At 43.6% G+C, this 18003-nt stretch overlaps 1 protein-coding gene across 1 annotated transcript; it reads left to right on the forward strand.

Annotated features, from left to right (window-relative positions):
* Nucleotides 1-5359: 5359 nt before the first annotated feature.
* Nucleotides 5360-8603, forward strand: LOC127613186 (uncharacterized). Its single transcript, XM_052084127.1, has 3 exons — nucleotides 5360-5581; nucleotides 7160-7486; nucleotides 8055-8603. The coding sequence occupies exons 1-3, from the start codon at nucleotides 5410-5412 to the stop codon at nucleotides 8444-8446; spliced, it is 891 nt and encodes a 296-aa protein (XP_051940087.1). The 5' UTR covers nucleotides 5360-5409; the 3' UTR covers nucleotides 8447-8603.
* The last annotated feature ends 9400 nt before the right edge of the window (nucleotides 8604-18003 follow it).

Below are 18003 nucleotides of genomic sequence, written 5' to 3' on the forward strand. Positions count from 1 at the left end.
CAAAATGCTAGTGCGACAACAAAATACAAAGACAGTGAGGATGGACATTAGACTCCATCATTCACGATAGGTCATAGGTGTTAACCTCAAAGCCCGGGGGGCCTTATCTGGCCCGCCACATCATTTTATGTGGCCGGTGAAAGAAAATCAAAGGTGGCTACTTTCATGATGCTTCCTCAAATCTCTACCAAAATTTCAACGTCTCATTTGTAATAAATAAGAGTGATAGTGTAAGCATTTTCTTATAACCAAACCTCTCATGACAGTAACTTAAGCAATATGAGAATACTGTAACCGGTTATTCTCAACTTCTTTGTGGTTTCCCTCATAACGGCCCTCCAAGGAAAACAGTAACTAAAATGTGGCTCGCGACAAAAATGAGTTTGACACCACTGCTATCGGTGAAATTAAGTCCTTAAAGTTCCTCTCTGCCTCCAAGGGCGAGGCTCAAGGATTGAAAATTCAGCTGTCCTTTGTGAAGTTTGTATTTTCTCCTTATGCTTTAGGTTAGGGGTTTTTGTATTAGGTTCATTCAAGACTCCAATCGTCCATAGGTGTGAATGTTTAGGTAAATGCTTGTCTGTCTGTATGTGCCTTGCGATTGACGAGTGACCAGTTCAGGGTGCACTACGACTCTTGCACAACGTCAGCTGTAGTTGGCGCGTGTTCAATGGAGAACTCGAATGATGACAAGTGGCATAGAAAGTTGATGGACGGGAGAATGGCAGCACAAAACTCAAGTTATGTTGTAGTCAACGGGAGCCAAGCCAGCACGAAGTGTACCTGAACCTCCGGAATTTAGTATGAACCCAAACCCCCACCCACAGAGGATACGCTGTCATTGCAACTTGACTTGATGCTTGAAAATTGCCTCAATGAATTCCTTTGATTTGCATTTGACATGAACTTCCACCATAATTAAGCCGATCTCTCCATGACGACGACTTCCTCTGCCAAGACATTGCACACATATCAAGCGACTATCTCATTCTGATCCTTCCCTTCAAAGTCGCTGCCAGCTGTGACACAGCTGCTCTCTGATCACAATTATGTTGTTACATTCTTCGAAAAGCCCCAGCACATGCTGCGGATAAATGGTGCGATTGATGTGTGACAAAACCGCAGATGGAGATGCACAATGCCCTCCATGTTAACGTGGAAGCTGAGGGTCTAATTACTGATACAGTGAAGCTTTGTTTCTACCAACTCTATTGACCACTTGGAACACCCCTCTGAAGTCTCTTAATCCCTTAGTTTAAATCTAAAAACGGTGCGAGAGGGGCAGCTCATTTCAGATTTTGGTGGCTGCAACATTAAGAGCCAGTGGAGATACACCATTATAGGTGAGAAGTGCTCCAGATAAAAGTCAAGCAGCGGTGTTCTGGACTAATTATGGAGGGTGGGAAGCCTGGCTGCCACCTACAGATAGGACATTACACGATTCCATTCAAGTGGAGACGAAAGCTTTCAAAATCATGAAATGAAACAAAAGGCTCGACCTTCGATGAAATTGTCATTTGAAAAGAGATGGATTTCATCTCCAAAATGATCCATTTTAAAATCAGCGTCAGTTTTTACACGCAAATTAGTAACGGTGTTTTTGATATAGGGAGGTAGGGAACCTAAGTCAAGAGGGCCATCAGGGGTACCACTGAGTCCATATATTATTACCGTACTTTGGTTTTACTTGCACTGAAATAAAAAAAAAGGTTCAGAGCCATCCCAGCGTCAATGTCCTTCAGACACTCTAACAAGGCGCCACACAATGTAGGGACATTTGGTGACAGTTAGATTCATGTGTCATCTGCATAAAAGTGAAATTGGATTGGATAAACTTTATTGTCAAATGTACTGTATGTGTAACATATAGCACAGATGACATTTCTTCCCTCTCAACATAAAACAAGAGGAGCCGCTGCGGGTGTCCGCGCCGCTATCAAAGGAAGTCTTACTTATGGTCCCAAAGGGGAACAGATACAGAGAAAAGAGGAAAGGACCAAGTATGGAACCTTGGGGGTCTCCGTTTGCAGGCGGTGCAGCGGATGAATGATATTTACCAATACTCAAGGTATACGCAAGTATGGGAAAGTATGGCATTTGATTTAATAAATTTCCAAGCCTAAACAAGTATTGAAAATGGAAACTATTGTATGGAAAATATTCATGACCAGTCCATCTGACATTATTTTCTCATGTGCTTTTCCATAAAGTGAACATTTTTAAACTGGGTTGGAGTTTTTTAATACATATTCTCCCTTTTGAATTGTATTTATTAATCAAAATCTATTGAGAGTAAACGATAAAAGCAACATATGTACAATATACAACTCCAAATGCAGCAACATTGTTAGATTAATATATTTCTAATGGTGCAATAGAATCGAGCATCAAAATATTTGTATTGGATCTCGAGGACAGCCGCTGAAGCATTTTTTTTAATTCTCTCCAAATTAAAAAGAAGACTTAGCAAGGTCTGTGGCCAAGTCGTCAGGTCTTAGTGTGATCCTAAAATAAACGGCATATACTATTTCTGTTTGGCCTAAATCTGTGATTGACTTCCCTCCAATTCCAGCTCATGCTACATTAGCTATGGCGTTTTGGGGGATGGGTGGAGCCTGTTGTGTTTAGGACAGCCGCAAATCATCTGGGTCTGCTCCATGATACCAATATGATACCCGATTGTGCAGGGGTAACAATGCTAAGCTAGCATTGGCATTGTAAACAAGCCAATGTTAGTCACGGATGCTGAATTGGTATGACTCATGCCTAATAAGAGTCGTACTAAATGTTAGCGGGTTGAAGTTTTGTTTTTTTTTGGAATGTAAAATCAATTCAAAATCAAAAAAATATGATGAACCTATCAGTTGAGCAAAAATGATGCTAATTCTGCGTTGCTTGTGATTAATTTCGGCTGCTTAAGGTCTATTTCCCTCTGCTTCTGTTTGCTAGTATTGTCGGCAAATGAGGGTGAGGCATTTTTTAATTCTTTTAAAAGTGGATATTCCAAATTAGTCTGAATAAGCGCACAAGACCAAGCCAACAGGTCAGACTGGAAATGCGGGGGTATGCCGGTGACCAGAGTGGCCTTAAACTAAGATTAAAGAAATACTTTGAAATGAAGAGAATGGACTGCTGGGGCAAAATTAATCCAATATCAAGAAAAATATTAGAATTAAGGTTATGGATGTAGGTTTGTGATTCCCAAACTGAATACACTCTATAACTGGTTGCAGACGTATCTTTGTAGACCTCAAGGTCACAGCTTCTTTCGTTGTCCTGGAAGTTCATCTTCCTCTCATTCATTCATCTTCCGTACCGCTTGATCCTCACTAGGGTCGCGGGGGGTGCTGGAGCCCATCCCAGCCGTCTCCGGGCAGTAGGCGGGGGACACCCTGAATCGGTTGCCAGCCAATCGCAGGGCACACATAGACGAACAACCATCCACGCTCACACTCACACCTAGGGACAATTTAGTGTTCAATCAGCCTGCCACGCATATTTTTGGAATGTGGGAGGAAACCGGAGCACCCGGAGAAAACCCACGCAGGCCCGGGGAGAACATGCAAACTCCACACAGGGAGGCCGGAGCTGGAATCGAACCCGGTACCTCTGCACTGTGAAGCCGACGTGCTAACCACTGGACTACCGGTCCGCCTGTCCTGGAAGTCTGAAATGAAAATCCTTGGATGACACGAAGGTTTTCCACAAGCGTCTTGCTAACAATAAGCATGGGAAGAAAGGGAGTGGGCCTTCACATTATTAGTCAGTGTCATCCCTCACCGGGACCAACCGTGTCTCACCCGACCTCACCATTAAGAGGTGGGACTGTGACCGTAGGATTAGTGTCAACATTTATTTAACCGTTTTCAAACTTCAGCAGTTTAGCAGACCTGCAGTAAATCCCACTAAAGCCACAGATAATACTCAGCATTACGGGTAATCTGGTCCCCGAAGCAATTACATTTCCAGGATAAAAGTTGACATGCCCTGTAAACTTAACTGCAACACTGCAAGCCAAGTAAGGTGTGGGAAGTGACAATGTATTTGCACACTAGCGTGGAATGTGGAAGTGCACACATGGGTGGAATGTGGAAGTGCACACATGGTATTGGAAAAAAAAAAGTTTGGATTCACCTCTTGAGTTTGAACACAGGAAATAAAGAAAACGGGGTCAAACTGGAGCCATCTTAGAACGTTTGAGTGTACGAGCTATTTTGAACAGTCTCTCCATCCATCCATTGTCCGATCCGCTTTATCCTCATAAGGGTCGCGGGTAGTGCTGGAACCTATCCCAACTGTCTCTGGGCAGTAGGCGGGGGACACCCTGAACCAGTTGCCAGCCAATCGCAGGGCACAAAGAGACGAACAACCATCCGCGCTCATTCTCACACCTTGGGACAATTTGAAGTGTTCAATCAGCCTGCCATGCATGTTTTTGGAATGTGGGAGGAAACCGGAGTAGCCGGAGAAAACCCACGCATGCCCGGGAGAATATGCAAACTCCACACAGGGAGGCTAAAGCCGGAATTGTACCTCTGCACTGTGAGGTTGACGTGCTAACCACTGGACCACCGGGCCACCCACAAGATTATCAATACATGTCAATATTGTCAAAACGCACTTGTCATCGCCACGGATATACTGTTTCGCCCCACTCATTGAATCTCCTGAAGTAAATTGAGTTTGAAACTCCTGCAGAGGGAGCCCTTGACCAAGAATGACCTCCCACTGAACATTCGGCAAGCCTCCTCGCTGCCCAGCTTCAAAGCCCTCCTCAAAACTCACTGGTATTCTTTTGCATTCGACTCAGCATGACTTAGATTTGTTCTTGATTTTACTGTTTGGTGCTTTCTACCGCCTTTACTAGCGATTTGTCTTACTGTTTATTGTGCATGTTAAATTGCTCCATGTACAGCACTTTGTATGCAGCGATGGCTGTTTGAAAGTGCTCTATAAATACTCTTGACTTGACTTCACTTGACTTGTTGAATTTAACAATCAGCAGTCTTCATTGTAAACCGGCCGAAATGGACTATTGCAATGTATCCAAGGCTTTCACACAAAGTGCCTTTTGATTTTAACTGTTACTGCCCCATCAAAAATGATCTGAAAATGCTGACTTTCTCACACACATCCACCGCTTTCGCCACAGCGTTACTCATCATCCAGAACACTTAATGTGATAAACTCTGTTTGTGTTTCTTCAAGATTGATGAATCATTAACATGGTGAACTCCGGGAACTGTGTGCCGCAGCATTGATTTTAACTGTTACTGCCCCATCAAAAATGATCTGAAAATGCTGACTTTCTCACACACATCCACCACTTTCGCCACAGCGTTACTCATCGTCCAGAACACTTAATGTGATAAACTGTTTGTGTTTCTTCAAGATTGATGAATCATTAACATGGAGAACTCCGGGAACTCTGTGCCGCAGCATGAAGAAACTGAAAGCAAAAGGTCTCCGCCCCTCTGCCACCTTCTTAATATCAGTTCTATTCCCTGGTGCGGACAAAGGATGAAATTCACAAGCCTGCTCTTTGTGTGCTTTCTAACCGAATTGACTCTTGCAACACAAGGTAGGCATCTATCTTTGTCCTAATTGATTGTGATGCTGTCTCGAGCTAGCAGTTCACTCACAGGAGTTGTTTTGCGTGATAGGGATTAGCATTTGACGACCGGTAGGTACATTGCCTTGAGAGGCTATAAATGTGCTGTTATTGTTGAAATATATATAGTGTTACAATAATGAATAAACTACAATCGATGGGTGATAAAAGCTATTTTCCTGCCGGTGTTTTATGCTTTGCACATTAGCCCGCAGCTGACAAATGAGTTAGCCCAGGCATGTCCAAAGTCCGGCCCGGGGGCCAAATCCGGCCCGCGGTCGAATTTCATCCGGCCCTCGGCCTCTGTCATAAAATCAGTGCCGTCTGGCCCGCAGGTTGAGCGCAATGGAACACGTGTTGCATTGACTGAGGTCTCGTAGACTGGTGAGTGATGTTTCATAGAGTACTGCTTCCCTCTAGTGGCTAAAGGAGTAATAGCATTCACTAAATGAGTAATAGCATTTAGACACTAGAGGGCATCACTCACGAGTTAACAAGACATCACTCCGTGTTTATATTGACTGATACGTCATATTTCAAATGATCCTTGCAGTTGTGGATGTGTATTGCTTGTTCATTTCCCTGTTGTTCGAGTCAAAGGTTTTGTGATTATTGAAAAGTCATGGTGATACATTTTATGTTTCAAATCAATCAATTTGCACTCAGGAGACTTCTGTTTAAGAAAAAGTCAAGTGAATAAGCAGTTGCATGTGATATACCTGTTTCAAATGAACCAAAAGAAATTCTTAAGATTGTTGAAATTAAAATAAAAATGGAAATGTGAAACAGACTGGCTTAATAAAATTTGTTGAACAATATTGTTGTTCAATGTAAAGAATGTCAGCCAAGGTCGGCCTCCCGACATTTTACCACATAAAATCTGGCCCCCTTGGCAAAAAGTTTGGACACCCCTGAGTTAGCCGAATCATGCCGCTCTCGCTGGGCAATATCATCTGAAAATATTTTTTTTCAGATTTTAATCAAATTAAAATTCTACTACCCATGGGATCACCACCTGTGGGAGGGGACAAGAGGGTCGATGCCAAGAGGGCTGGGTGATCCCAAAAGGCAGTTAAAGCCGGTTATAGGGACTAAGATTGACACTGTAAGACAGAATTCGATGATCAAATTTATTGTCATCTCGTTGGACCTGGTGGTGTGTTGGCTCAGATGGTGCGGAAAGATGTCTCGTGAGGGTCTGCCAGGAACCTTGCGGCGGTCGACCGGAGCTGTGACCGTAAAATGTTGGTGTCTGTTGTGGTGCGACCTTCAAACCTGTTAGTGTGGACACCAGCAGTTGAGGGATGGTTTAAATAAGAGTTCTATCGGGCCGTTTTGGCCTGTAGGACTCTGAGGACAGATGATAGGTGGCGGCTAGCCAAACGCAACAAAGCTTTGTTGGTTACAGCGGCAAAATATCTATATAAAATTGCTAGAGCAGTGTCTGGTAATTTGACAATAGGCTCCCCTCTTTTTGTCAAAGGCCAGCAGCAAGTGTTATGATAAATGTATGAATTGTCAATGTATTGTCTGTGCATCTGTTTGCAGGGCTGGTGAGCGTCAGCAATGTTACAGCCGAGTGTGGCAAGTCGGTGGCAATACACTGCAACGTGTCAGAACAGAGGGACGGGCTCTCAGTCAAACACATGGAGTGGTTCCAAAACCGCAAGCTTTTATGTCAAGTGAACAGTGGGGGAGAATTGAAGCACAGCAAAAATACCAAAAGCGACTTCCGCTGCGAGTATCAAAAAGGCCAGCTGTCGCTCATCTTTGAAAAAGTGCTGCCGGAGGATAGCGGCGCTTCAAACCGCTACATGTGCAAACTGCGTTCCAACTGGGGAATTTCACATGCATACAGCTGGATAAAACTGCAAGGTCAGTCCATAAGAGCATCAGCAACACCAGCACGAGATTCTCTCGCCATTTAAAGCATTCAAAAAACAGAGCGTATTATTCACACTGAACTCACACAGAATGACCACCTTACTGCCTTGGTCTCCATCGTAATTACATGTTATGAGATTGGAAATCCAAATTGGCCAAGCTCCCATACTAAATATACATGCAAAGAGCAAAATACATACGTGAGCTTGTTGACAGGGTGGACAATTACTTTTTTAAAATTAAATTAACGTGATGATTGAAGGCTTAATTGGGTTAAAATTATCCCCTTTCGGTGTATTTTAGATGCAACAGAACAAACGGCTCGATGGATGTTTTTAGAGTGCATGTGTTAAAAAAAAATGTTTGGCTTCTTCTGAGATAGCCTCAGTCTCTTTATTCTGCTACATTTACATTATTCTGCAAAAGCGATTGAGAGTGATATTGACCCATTTGCCACCCTGGGATCCTTTTGAGAGAAAGTAGCTTCTTGAATCAATGCGTTGTTACAAGATTTGTCCAAGTGTAAACATCGTTTCCAACCTGATGGTGTGCTCTACAGAGTGTTGCGGGGCGGTCAAAGGCGTTTTGACGAAGGAGGGCCCTGTCTGCACGTTCAGCGGTGTCTACCCGGATGCAGAAGTGCTGTGGTCTCAAAGCCAACCGGAGACACCTGGAAGGCAGAGCACTTTTAAAAGTGTGGAGGAGGGCGGCTGGGTAACCATTCGTAGCCAGTGGGAAGGGAATTCCAACGGGGCCTTCAACTGTACCTTGAGGAGCATCGACTCTGGAAGACAAATTGTTTGCAATTCATCTGAGGATGCCCAAATCGTTGACGGGTATGGACTGAAACCTCAGGGGTTCACGAAGAGTACTGTGAATGGTTCCGAAGCTCTTGACCCTTTGATGAAAATTCTGTTGATATCAATCCTAGTTGTTGTCATGCAGAAATGAAGGTTTTGCTTCAAGAATTCCAGAGAACTGAGTGCGATTAGACTCTCTTCACGATTAATGTGCTCCCCCTGGTCTCAATCCTCCGCCACCATGGGATTCACTCACTGCCATGCAAATGACACACGACACACTGCCATGCAGAATCAGAATCAGAATCAGAATCATCTTTATTGGCCAAGTATGTAGAACACACAAGGAATTTGTCTCCGGTATAACACGCTGCACTGGTATCATCGTAAACAACAAAATCATTGAACCATTTTAGAGTATACCAGTAGTTTTGTTGTACCATTTTGTGGTGCAAGAAGAGTGACTATGTCAGTGACTGTTTAAGGAGTTAATGGCGAGAGGGAAGAAGGTCTTTAAGTGTCTACTGGATTTGGTGCGCATGGATCTGTAGCGTCTGCCTGAGGGGAGTGGCTGAAAAAGGTGGTGGGCAGGGTGCGGGGGATCCAGGAGGATTTTCCGTGCCCTTGTCTTGATTCTTGCTGTGTGCAAGTCCTCAAGAGTGGGTAGGGCGGTGCCAACGATTTTTTCTGCCGTCCTAACTGTCCATTGAAGTCGGATTTTGTCCTTTTTTGTGGCGGCCCCAAACCAAACCGTGATGGAAGAACACAGGATTGATTCGATGACTGCCGTGTAGAACTGTCGTAGCACCTCCTGTGGCAGGCCATGCTTCCTCACAGCCTCAGGAAGTACATCCGCTGCCGGGCCCTTTTCAGGATGGAGATGGTGTTGACTTCCCACTTCATGTCCTGGGAGACTGTGATTCCCAGGAACTTGAAGGTCTCGACGGTTGACACAGGGCAGTTGGATAGTGTGAGGGGCAACTGAGGAGAAGAATGTTTCCTGAAGTCCACGATCATCTCTACAGTCTTGAGCGTGTTCAGCCCGAGGTTGTGTCGGCTGCACCAGAGCTCCAGCTGCTCCACTTGTTGGCGGTACGCAGACTCGTCGCCGTCTTTGATGAGACCGATGACCGTGGTGTCGTCTGCGAACTTTATGAGTTTGACAGCTGGATCTGTTGAGGTGCAAATGACAACGTCTCCTCCAATCCCGCTCCTACCTTTTCCCTAACCATGAGCTGTGCTTTTGTTGACTTTCTTTCTTTCTTTGACTTTTTTTCTTGTGTGCCTTTGTTCAGGTTTTGCTCATGAGGTTTTAGTTTCCACCTTTTGTCGTCAGCCGGTGTCACGTTGCACCTGAAGCGACAGAATGATTGCTTCGTGCACAACAATAACTGGAAGTGGATCCCCGAAATAGCAGACAGAAAAAATGTTTGTCAGAGAAAAAAGGAGATTTAATACAAACACAAAATACCCGTCCAGGCTAACAACAGAAGGCGCTGGTCAAAATAAGGACCAGGACTAAATAAGGAGACAACAGAAAACACTTGCGGAAAAAATAGCAAGGAGAATATTATGGTGAACGATATAATCTCACACGAGAGGGTATAAAGGCGCGCAATAACAGCCACAAGGCTTTAAGGCAATGAATAAATCGAGAAGGAATGGGCGAGAGTATTGGCACGGCGTGGAATACTCCGGCAGTGAGTCGAATGCCAGAGCACCCAAATAAAGCCTGTGTAATTATCTACAAATGGTGGCAGGTGTGCAGGCGGCAAGCAGGAAGCCTGCCCCCTGCTGACAAACTCGGGACGTGACAGCCGGGTCTCTTGTGTCTCCCAATCAGCTCCCTCAGCTTACTTATGTCTTGTCCAGGTGTTCCTCGTTGTCTCATCAGTTTGCTTGGATTCATGTTGCATTCGAGGAAGGGGAGAAGTGACATTTATCCCGCTTGGATCATCCCGGTTCAGGCCTCAACGTGTTTGAGACGAATGTAAACAACAAAGAAGGCTGATTCAGAACAATTGTTTGTTGCTCTCGTTCATCACAACCCATTTTGAGCTCAAGCAAACCTTCATAATTTCATTCCAAGTAACTTCATGCAGGGTGAAATTGACGTATCATTGCGCAGTCAGTCTGAATCACATTGTGTTTTGTGAAGTTCTGTCAAATAATTGAAAGAATTTAAGAAAAATGTATAATGCTAACTCGGATCTCCCAGTTCAAAGGAGTTTTCTAGTGCACTTTTCCTGATCGGAAGTCATAAAATTCTGACTTGCCACCTTCCTTGAATGCACCATAAATTCCCACTTTTCTTTCCATCTTTGCTGGTTCACTTATTTGTTGCTGTCACATGTTAAATAATAATAATTAAAAATAATAATAAAGACTTTGTTAGTTTGGTGTTTTGTTTCATCCCAGTACCTTGTTTGAGTTTTTGTTTTTTGTCAAATAAATATTTTTTTTAGATTCCGGCTGCTCGCCGGTCTCGCCTTCCTGCTTCCCCGCACTTGGGTCCTCACAAATCCTAACATTATGATCTGAATGAATAAAAACGTGCTCACGCTAAATCGCAAAAAAAAAAAACGAGTCACTGTTCATCATCTCAAGATGCACCCTCTCCAAGTCAAACTCACTCCTGCTCCACCAATCATGGTGGGTACCCTTTTTCTGTTGTACTTTTTAACCCATATTTTGTCAGATGGCCTCGGGTGTCATGAAAGGTGCATCTAAATAAATTTATCTCTTGTGTGGTTTCGGAACAATGAAATACTGCCTCGTTAACAAAGTGCGACTGGCGCGGTCCAAAGGTTTATGATTGTGTTTTCACTTCCTGATTTGATGTGAACAAGGAATTCACACACGGTTGAGTGGTGATAACAAGGGAGCGGCTTACCATCATTGCCAAAACAAATGGCATATCTCCTGAAACTGGGTCAAATATAATATGGACAAAATACAGCTTGGCATAACTTTACTGCGTTGAAAAGGTCAGTATACCGAAGTCATAAGGCTTAAGTAACAAGTAAATGTCAGGAGTATAGTTGTGTTAGGGTTTGGATGTGACCCCAATAGCACAACAACAGGCAGGTATCGTGGAAGCCAACACTTGGCATAGTCTATTTAAGAGTCTTCACAAACTCACTCAGGGAGAAGCATGAGTAGTCCACAAGGAAATGTTCGCACAAGGAACAAGAAGCTCCAGGAGACGGCAACAGAGTCCACTGGTGTGGTGACGGCACGAACTTGCACTGGGGATTGGGGAATGGTCTGTGAGTCAATTTGTACCAGTCCAAACGAGCAGATAGGCAACAGGTGGGTGATGAGCTACTGAGTCTCAGGTGTGAGGTGCAGCGCACCCCGGCTGAGGAGGCTGCCTGGCTGGCCCCTCCCTAACAAGTCGATTATATAGATGGTACATTGAAAAGAGTTCCTCGGTCCAGTATGAGGAAGATCAACTATATCTTCAGACTATTTTTACCACATAATTTTAAAATATACTGTATGTTCCAATCTATATACACTGTATTCATCCACCATTATCAAACTGCTTATGCTCACGCACGTCTAATTTCTGTGTAATAATGCCAAATTTATATATATTAACGTACAGTATAATATTCCTGAAATGCACAGATCTCTCAAATGTACAGATAATGAACCAAACGTCATACGAGGGGAAATACTGTAATTTACAAGTTGGTTGTTGATGTACCTAATAGCTGTTTGAATGCATGGTGGACACCGGAAACGGAACAAAATGCTTTTTGTTCGAAAAAGTAAGCTTCCACAATAGTGTTGATAAGCTGTATAGAAGACGACTGGATAAAAGTCTCCAAGTCGACTTTAAAGTGAATTTTCAAAAGCTGAAAGCAGAAAAGTGTTTTATGGGCATATGCTGCTCCCTGTCGCACTACTCGGGAACTGCAGCCAGGCAGAACATAAACACGAAATTAGTTTGTTTTCATGTCGCGTATATTATCTCAATTTAACTTGATCATGAGCCTCAAAGGTCTGCACATTTCGACTGGTCCATTCCGATTATTTTCAGCTCCATGTTTGTGTCTTCTCGGGATTCAAAGCTTTCTCCTTTTTTTTTTTTTTTTTTTGCTTCAGTGCATCCAATTCATAAGAGTAGACAGGTGAGAGCATTTTCAAGTCACTGGCTTGACTCGAGAGAGAGAAGCGGAGCTTTTAGCATGACAGCGAATTTACCAGTGCCACTGTGTCACGTCGACCTGACAAGTGACAACACGCGCACGCGCATAACCCACGTTTGCTGAAATCCTCCAAGTGGCATCAAACATGTGATGCTGGGAGCGCGGTGATCTTCATGCTTCATGCCAGAGATGTGTTCCTCGAGCCGGTCCTCGGACACAATGAGGGATTACAGCCACGAATCCCTTGCATAAGGACCGCAAAAATCACGAAAGAATCGAATAAATTCCACCGAAGGAAACCCATACTGATGGATTGAGTGTCGCAACGTGTAAAGAGCGGCATCACAGTTAGTTTCAATCACGGTTTGTTGCGTTCGCGACCGGCAGTTTAAATAGCGTGTAAGCCTTTCTGTAACAGTGGTGTCTTTTATTTAGTTATTTTTGCACAGTCGTCACGTCTGTGCGGTCGCACTAGAATGTTTGTTTGAAGTGTCCGTGTTTTATGTTGTGTGTTGTGTTTATTATTTTACTTTATGTTAACTCTTTTGCTAAGCGCTTTGTAACAGCTGCCGCTGTTGTTGAAAGCGCTATATAAATCAGCATTTATTGTATTGTATTGTATTGCATTGTAACCAAGTAATTTGCGTTACAGCTGGAGTCAATAATGTCGGCACTTCACTTCTGGGTTTGGCCGTTGGGATTTGGAGTCCTTTTGCTCGATTCCAGTTATGTTTACTGAATGCTTTCTCACGTTTGGAATAATGAATATTGAAAATATATAGTTTAAAAATCATGGTTGATTTAAACATTCAGTCATCTTCCGAACCGCTTGATCCTCACTAGGGTCGCTCGGGGTGCTGGAGCCTATCCCAGCCGTCTTCGGGAAGTAGGCTGGGGACACCCTGAATCGGTTGCCAGCCAATCACAGGGCACACAGAGACGAACAACCATTCACGCTCACACTCACACATAGGGACAATTTTAGAGTGTTCAATCAGCCTGCCACGCATGTTTTTGGAATCTGGGAGGAAACCGGAGCACCCGTAGAAAACCCACGCAGGCCCGGGGAGAACATGCAATCTCCACACAGGTAGGCCGGAGCTGGAATCGAACCCGGTACCTCTGTGAAGCACTGTGAAGCCGACGTTCTAACACTGGACTACCGGGCCGCCATGGTTGACTTAATTATTATTATTATTATATAATTAATTATTATTATTGTGAAGTTGAAGGTATTAAATATGTGTTAAATTCTTTCGTCAAATTGATCGTAGATTACACATGCATCGTCTTGGGAAGAGGATGTCAAGCCACATCAATACTTACCTGTATTAATGATTATCAGTCAATCTTTGCAATGTGAGATTTCGAAAAAAAATACTCTGATGATGCCACATGAGTACACCAGTTTTTGATCCATTTATTTTTTGGAATAAACCTTATTTACTACATTATACTTTTGAGTTTGGGATTTCTTGATTATCAATATCAGTCAAAATAGAAAAATGGGTTCCCATGATGAACGTTTACGGAACCCAACATTTGTAATCGTGGTTTCCCATTGGGTAATCCGACGGAACCGAAAAACGGTTACCATGAATTTCCGAAATCCTCAGGCCTGCTCCTGAATTATTTAAATTTTTGCAGCATTTGTTTATCATTGTATGTATATGTTGTTGTTTGTGTTATTATCATATGCAATTGAATAAGTTGACCGTTTCAGAATTCGAAATTTGGGACTCTCTCAAATCCATAATGGCACTCGTACTTTTCTGATCAGCGAGTCCCAGGGACTCGCTGCCGGTAAACTGTAAAATTATCACTGAGAGATTACCGCTTTTTCTGCAGTCAGTGATTGACTTCTATGCAAAGTCATTTCTGAACTTGTGTTCCGTGCCACGTCATGCCTGTTGAGTGTTGATTTACTTCATATTAAGAAACTACTGCACTAAAACATTCATTCATAAATGTATACCATATGATTTTATTTTTCTCAGTATAAATAACACGTACCCTGACTGTTCTACTCTTTCAATAAAAAACACTTCATTCAAGCGTTAGGGAGTGCAAAGGGTTATGATGGAAGGGTGTTGCAAATCATGAAGACCTGCCAAGTGGTATGATAGCATTGTTGTATACATGTCCTCAGCTAGGATTAGTTTCAAAATCAGTCCTTGGTCCTTGGCCTTGGCCTCGGGTTGCCGGTCCTTGGACACAGCACTGCTTCACGGTCAGAAATATCAGGTGCAAAAAAATTATGAAACACATTTTCTCAAAATTCCTATTTTTGTGCAGAACTCGCCCACTTTAATGTTCACGATATCGGACAACTACTGTGTGATCCATGTCAACATGAAATGTTTAAACCATTGAGCATTTCACTCTGGATGTAGAGTTCTAAACTCTGAAGTAGTAGAATCAAATGTCACTTGACGAATTGAACGACTGAAATTAATTGTTTCCCCGCACACTATTTTAATTTACTGAGACGCACCGATACAAGTATCACCAGATGGAGGCGCAAGTGGCAAACAAATCGCCAGTCCGCTGGCGCATGTGAAACTGACTTCATTGTTTGGACAGAGGCGAAATAGTTTTAAATTGACTTGCTTATACACATGGGGGTGGGGGGGTCTTTGCTTCCTTTAAGACAATGGCCCTAAATATTCGCAGCTTAGCACCATTCGTGGATTTTTGTTTTCTTTTGTTTTTGTGGGGGTTTTAGCCTCCGTTGAAAATGTATGTTGAAGGGTTTTCAGTGTTTTTTTTAGACTTTTGGAGGGTAAAAAGCGGTGTTCCACTGTATAATTTTATCTTCAGGTATAATAATAATACATCACATTTGTAAGCACCTTTCATAACACTCAAGGACACTGTACAACCAGGAGCAATATCACCATTCATCAGTTAGATGGCACACATGGCTTGGTTGCACTCACACCGGATCTTGCAAATTGTGTTGGTCGAATATACTGTATACTGCTCAAAAAAATAAAGGGTACACTTTTTGTTGCAAAATCCGAATGCCATGTAACGTTGACATTTTTGAGCGAGTTGATTTTAGTGGGAAAAAAAAATCCACAAAAATTGAGTTCTTGCTCTTAATGTTGCTTTTGCTCTTCAGCAGTTTTGTGCCGTCCTTGAATTGTAATTTTGTATGCATGGAAGCCCTTTGACCTAGGGGGAAAAATATCACAGTATGGTTATTTAGTTGTTTGCATCAAAGCCTTTGTTGTTGAAAAGGAATCTTTTCCACATGCTTTGAGAAATGTTTTATGAAAACTGAAATATATTAAGAGCACGTATTTTATCAATCCTGTATTAAATATAACTTTTGTTACACATCTGATTAGGATGTGTGTGGTATAATGTGCCCCCTTCCCAGTAGCACTGATGAAAAATTGTGGCCCCCCTCATCATCATTTAAGTTGCCCATCCCTGAGTGAAAAGAGTATGCTGACGTGAACCCAGCTTACTCAGATAATGAACAGCAATTATTGAAAATTGTCTGTCACGTCAGTCACCTCCCAGTGACAACGCTCTCTCTTATAGACCTGCAATTTCAACTGGAATCAAAAAGATTATTCATTCATTCATTCATCTTCCGAACCGCTTGATCCTCACTAGGGTCGCGGGGGGTGCTGGAGCCGATCCCAGCTGTCTCCGGGCAGTAGGCGGGGGACACCCTGAATCGGTCGCCAGCCAATCGCAGGGCACACAGAGACGAACAACCATCCACGCTCACACCCACACCTAGGGACAATTTAGAGTGTTCAATCAGCCTGCCACGCATGTTTTTTTGGAATGTGGGAGGAAACCGGAGCACCCGGAGAAAACCCACGCAGACCCGGGGAGAACATGCAAACTCCACACAGGGAGGCCAGAGCTGGAATCGAACCCGGTACCTCAGCACTGTGAAGCCAACGTGCTAACCACTGGACTACCGGGCCGCCAAAAGATTATATGGATCCATTTTCGATTTTCTTCTTACATCACTTCTCCATGTTCAAACTGTCTCACCTGGTCAAAGTACACAATGGTAGTTTCTCATTCATTTAACCCCATGTGTGCGCGCGTGTGTGCGTGTTTGCTTCAGGTTAAAGTTCCCATGGCAACACAAGTGTCTCGCTGTGTGCCCCCGGCCTGGTGTGTTTGTATGCCTGGACAATTATCGGTGGGGGGTTGGAGGGTGGCTGTTATCTTCTCTCCGAGAGGGTTACATTATCTCCCCGGCAGCCTGGTGGTCGCGGGTCAGGTGAGCATCCTCTCTCAGGTTGTTACATCACACACACACACACACACACACACACACACACACACACACACACACACACACACACACACACACACACACACACACACACACACACACACACACACACACACACACACACACACACACACACACACACACACACACACACACACACACAAGTGAAAGTAGAAGAGGCCAGATAAGGCAAGAAAAGAAGGATGAACGGAGGAGATAATCGACACTTTCTATCAGCAAACACAGGCAGATTGATGTGAGACACCGATTGGCCGTTTCTCAGCATATACCGGTCTGGAAATAAATTATGCAAGCGGTTACAATGAAGTTCTCATGTAAGGCCACGGCAGTTTGTGTAGACTTGTCACTGACTCCTCACCTCTTGCCGCTCTGGTCTTTTAAAACAAGTGCTGCAAAAGGGACCACCGAAATCTAATTGAAAATGCAAAACGCACAAGTGTGACGGTTCGCTGAAAGGAGCAGCGCCGTAAATTCGGATGCTCAGACAACACAAACGCGCGTGCACCTGTGCAATGCACCCAGTCATGCGACAGCGCTTCGAGCTATAAAATAAATTTGCATATTCGCTGACAGACACATACGAGCCAAAGCTACATGACCTTTGCTAATATGTTGCTGCACGACGGTGCTTCATCACACAACACCCACGCATGACACACCTACACGTGATAATATCGGTATGTCAATGTATGATAATTAAACATACACGGTCCCGCACTTACAAATACATCTTAAGTCTCAGATCATATCAGTGTTGGACTAAATAACGGTGGATGGAGCTTAATGTTCAAACAGTGTGATAGAAGTGGTCAAAACTTCAATTTTATGTGAACAAAGGGCCGTAGAGCCACGGAAGCACATCCAGAATATTGAGGGGCCCTGAAAATGGCAATGTCGATGTTGGTTCTAAGGTTGCTAGGCTGAGTCATGCTGAGTCGAAGCCAAAGAATACAAGTGAGTTTTGAGGAGGGTTTTGAAGATGGGCAGCGAGGAGGCTTGCCGAATGTTCAGTGGGAGGTCGTTCTAGAAAGAGGGACCAGCAACAGAAACGGCTCGATCCCCTCTGAGCCTCAGTTTAGTTCTTGGTACGTCTAATAAAGTATAAGTATGGTCAGAGATTTGAAAACAAAGAAGAGGATCTTGAAAATAACTCTAAAATGAATGAGGAGCCAGTGAAGGGAAAGTAGGGAGTAGGGCGCCCCGGACCAAGATGGCGCCGGGTAATGGCGACATGGTGCTACGCTGTGCATTAATTTGGCT

This window comes from Hippocampus zosterae, chromosome 13 (assembly GCF_025434085.1).
Source record: "Hippocampus zosterae strain Florida chromosome 13, ASM2543408v3, whole genome shotgun sequence".
Classification (NCBI taxonomy): domain Eukaryota; kingdom Metazoa; phylum Chordata; class Actinopteri; order Syngnathiformes; family Syngnathidae; genus Hippocampus; species Hippocampus zosterae.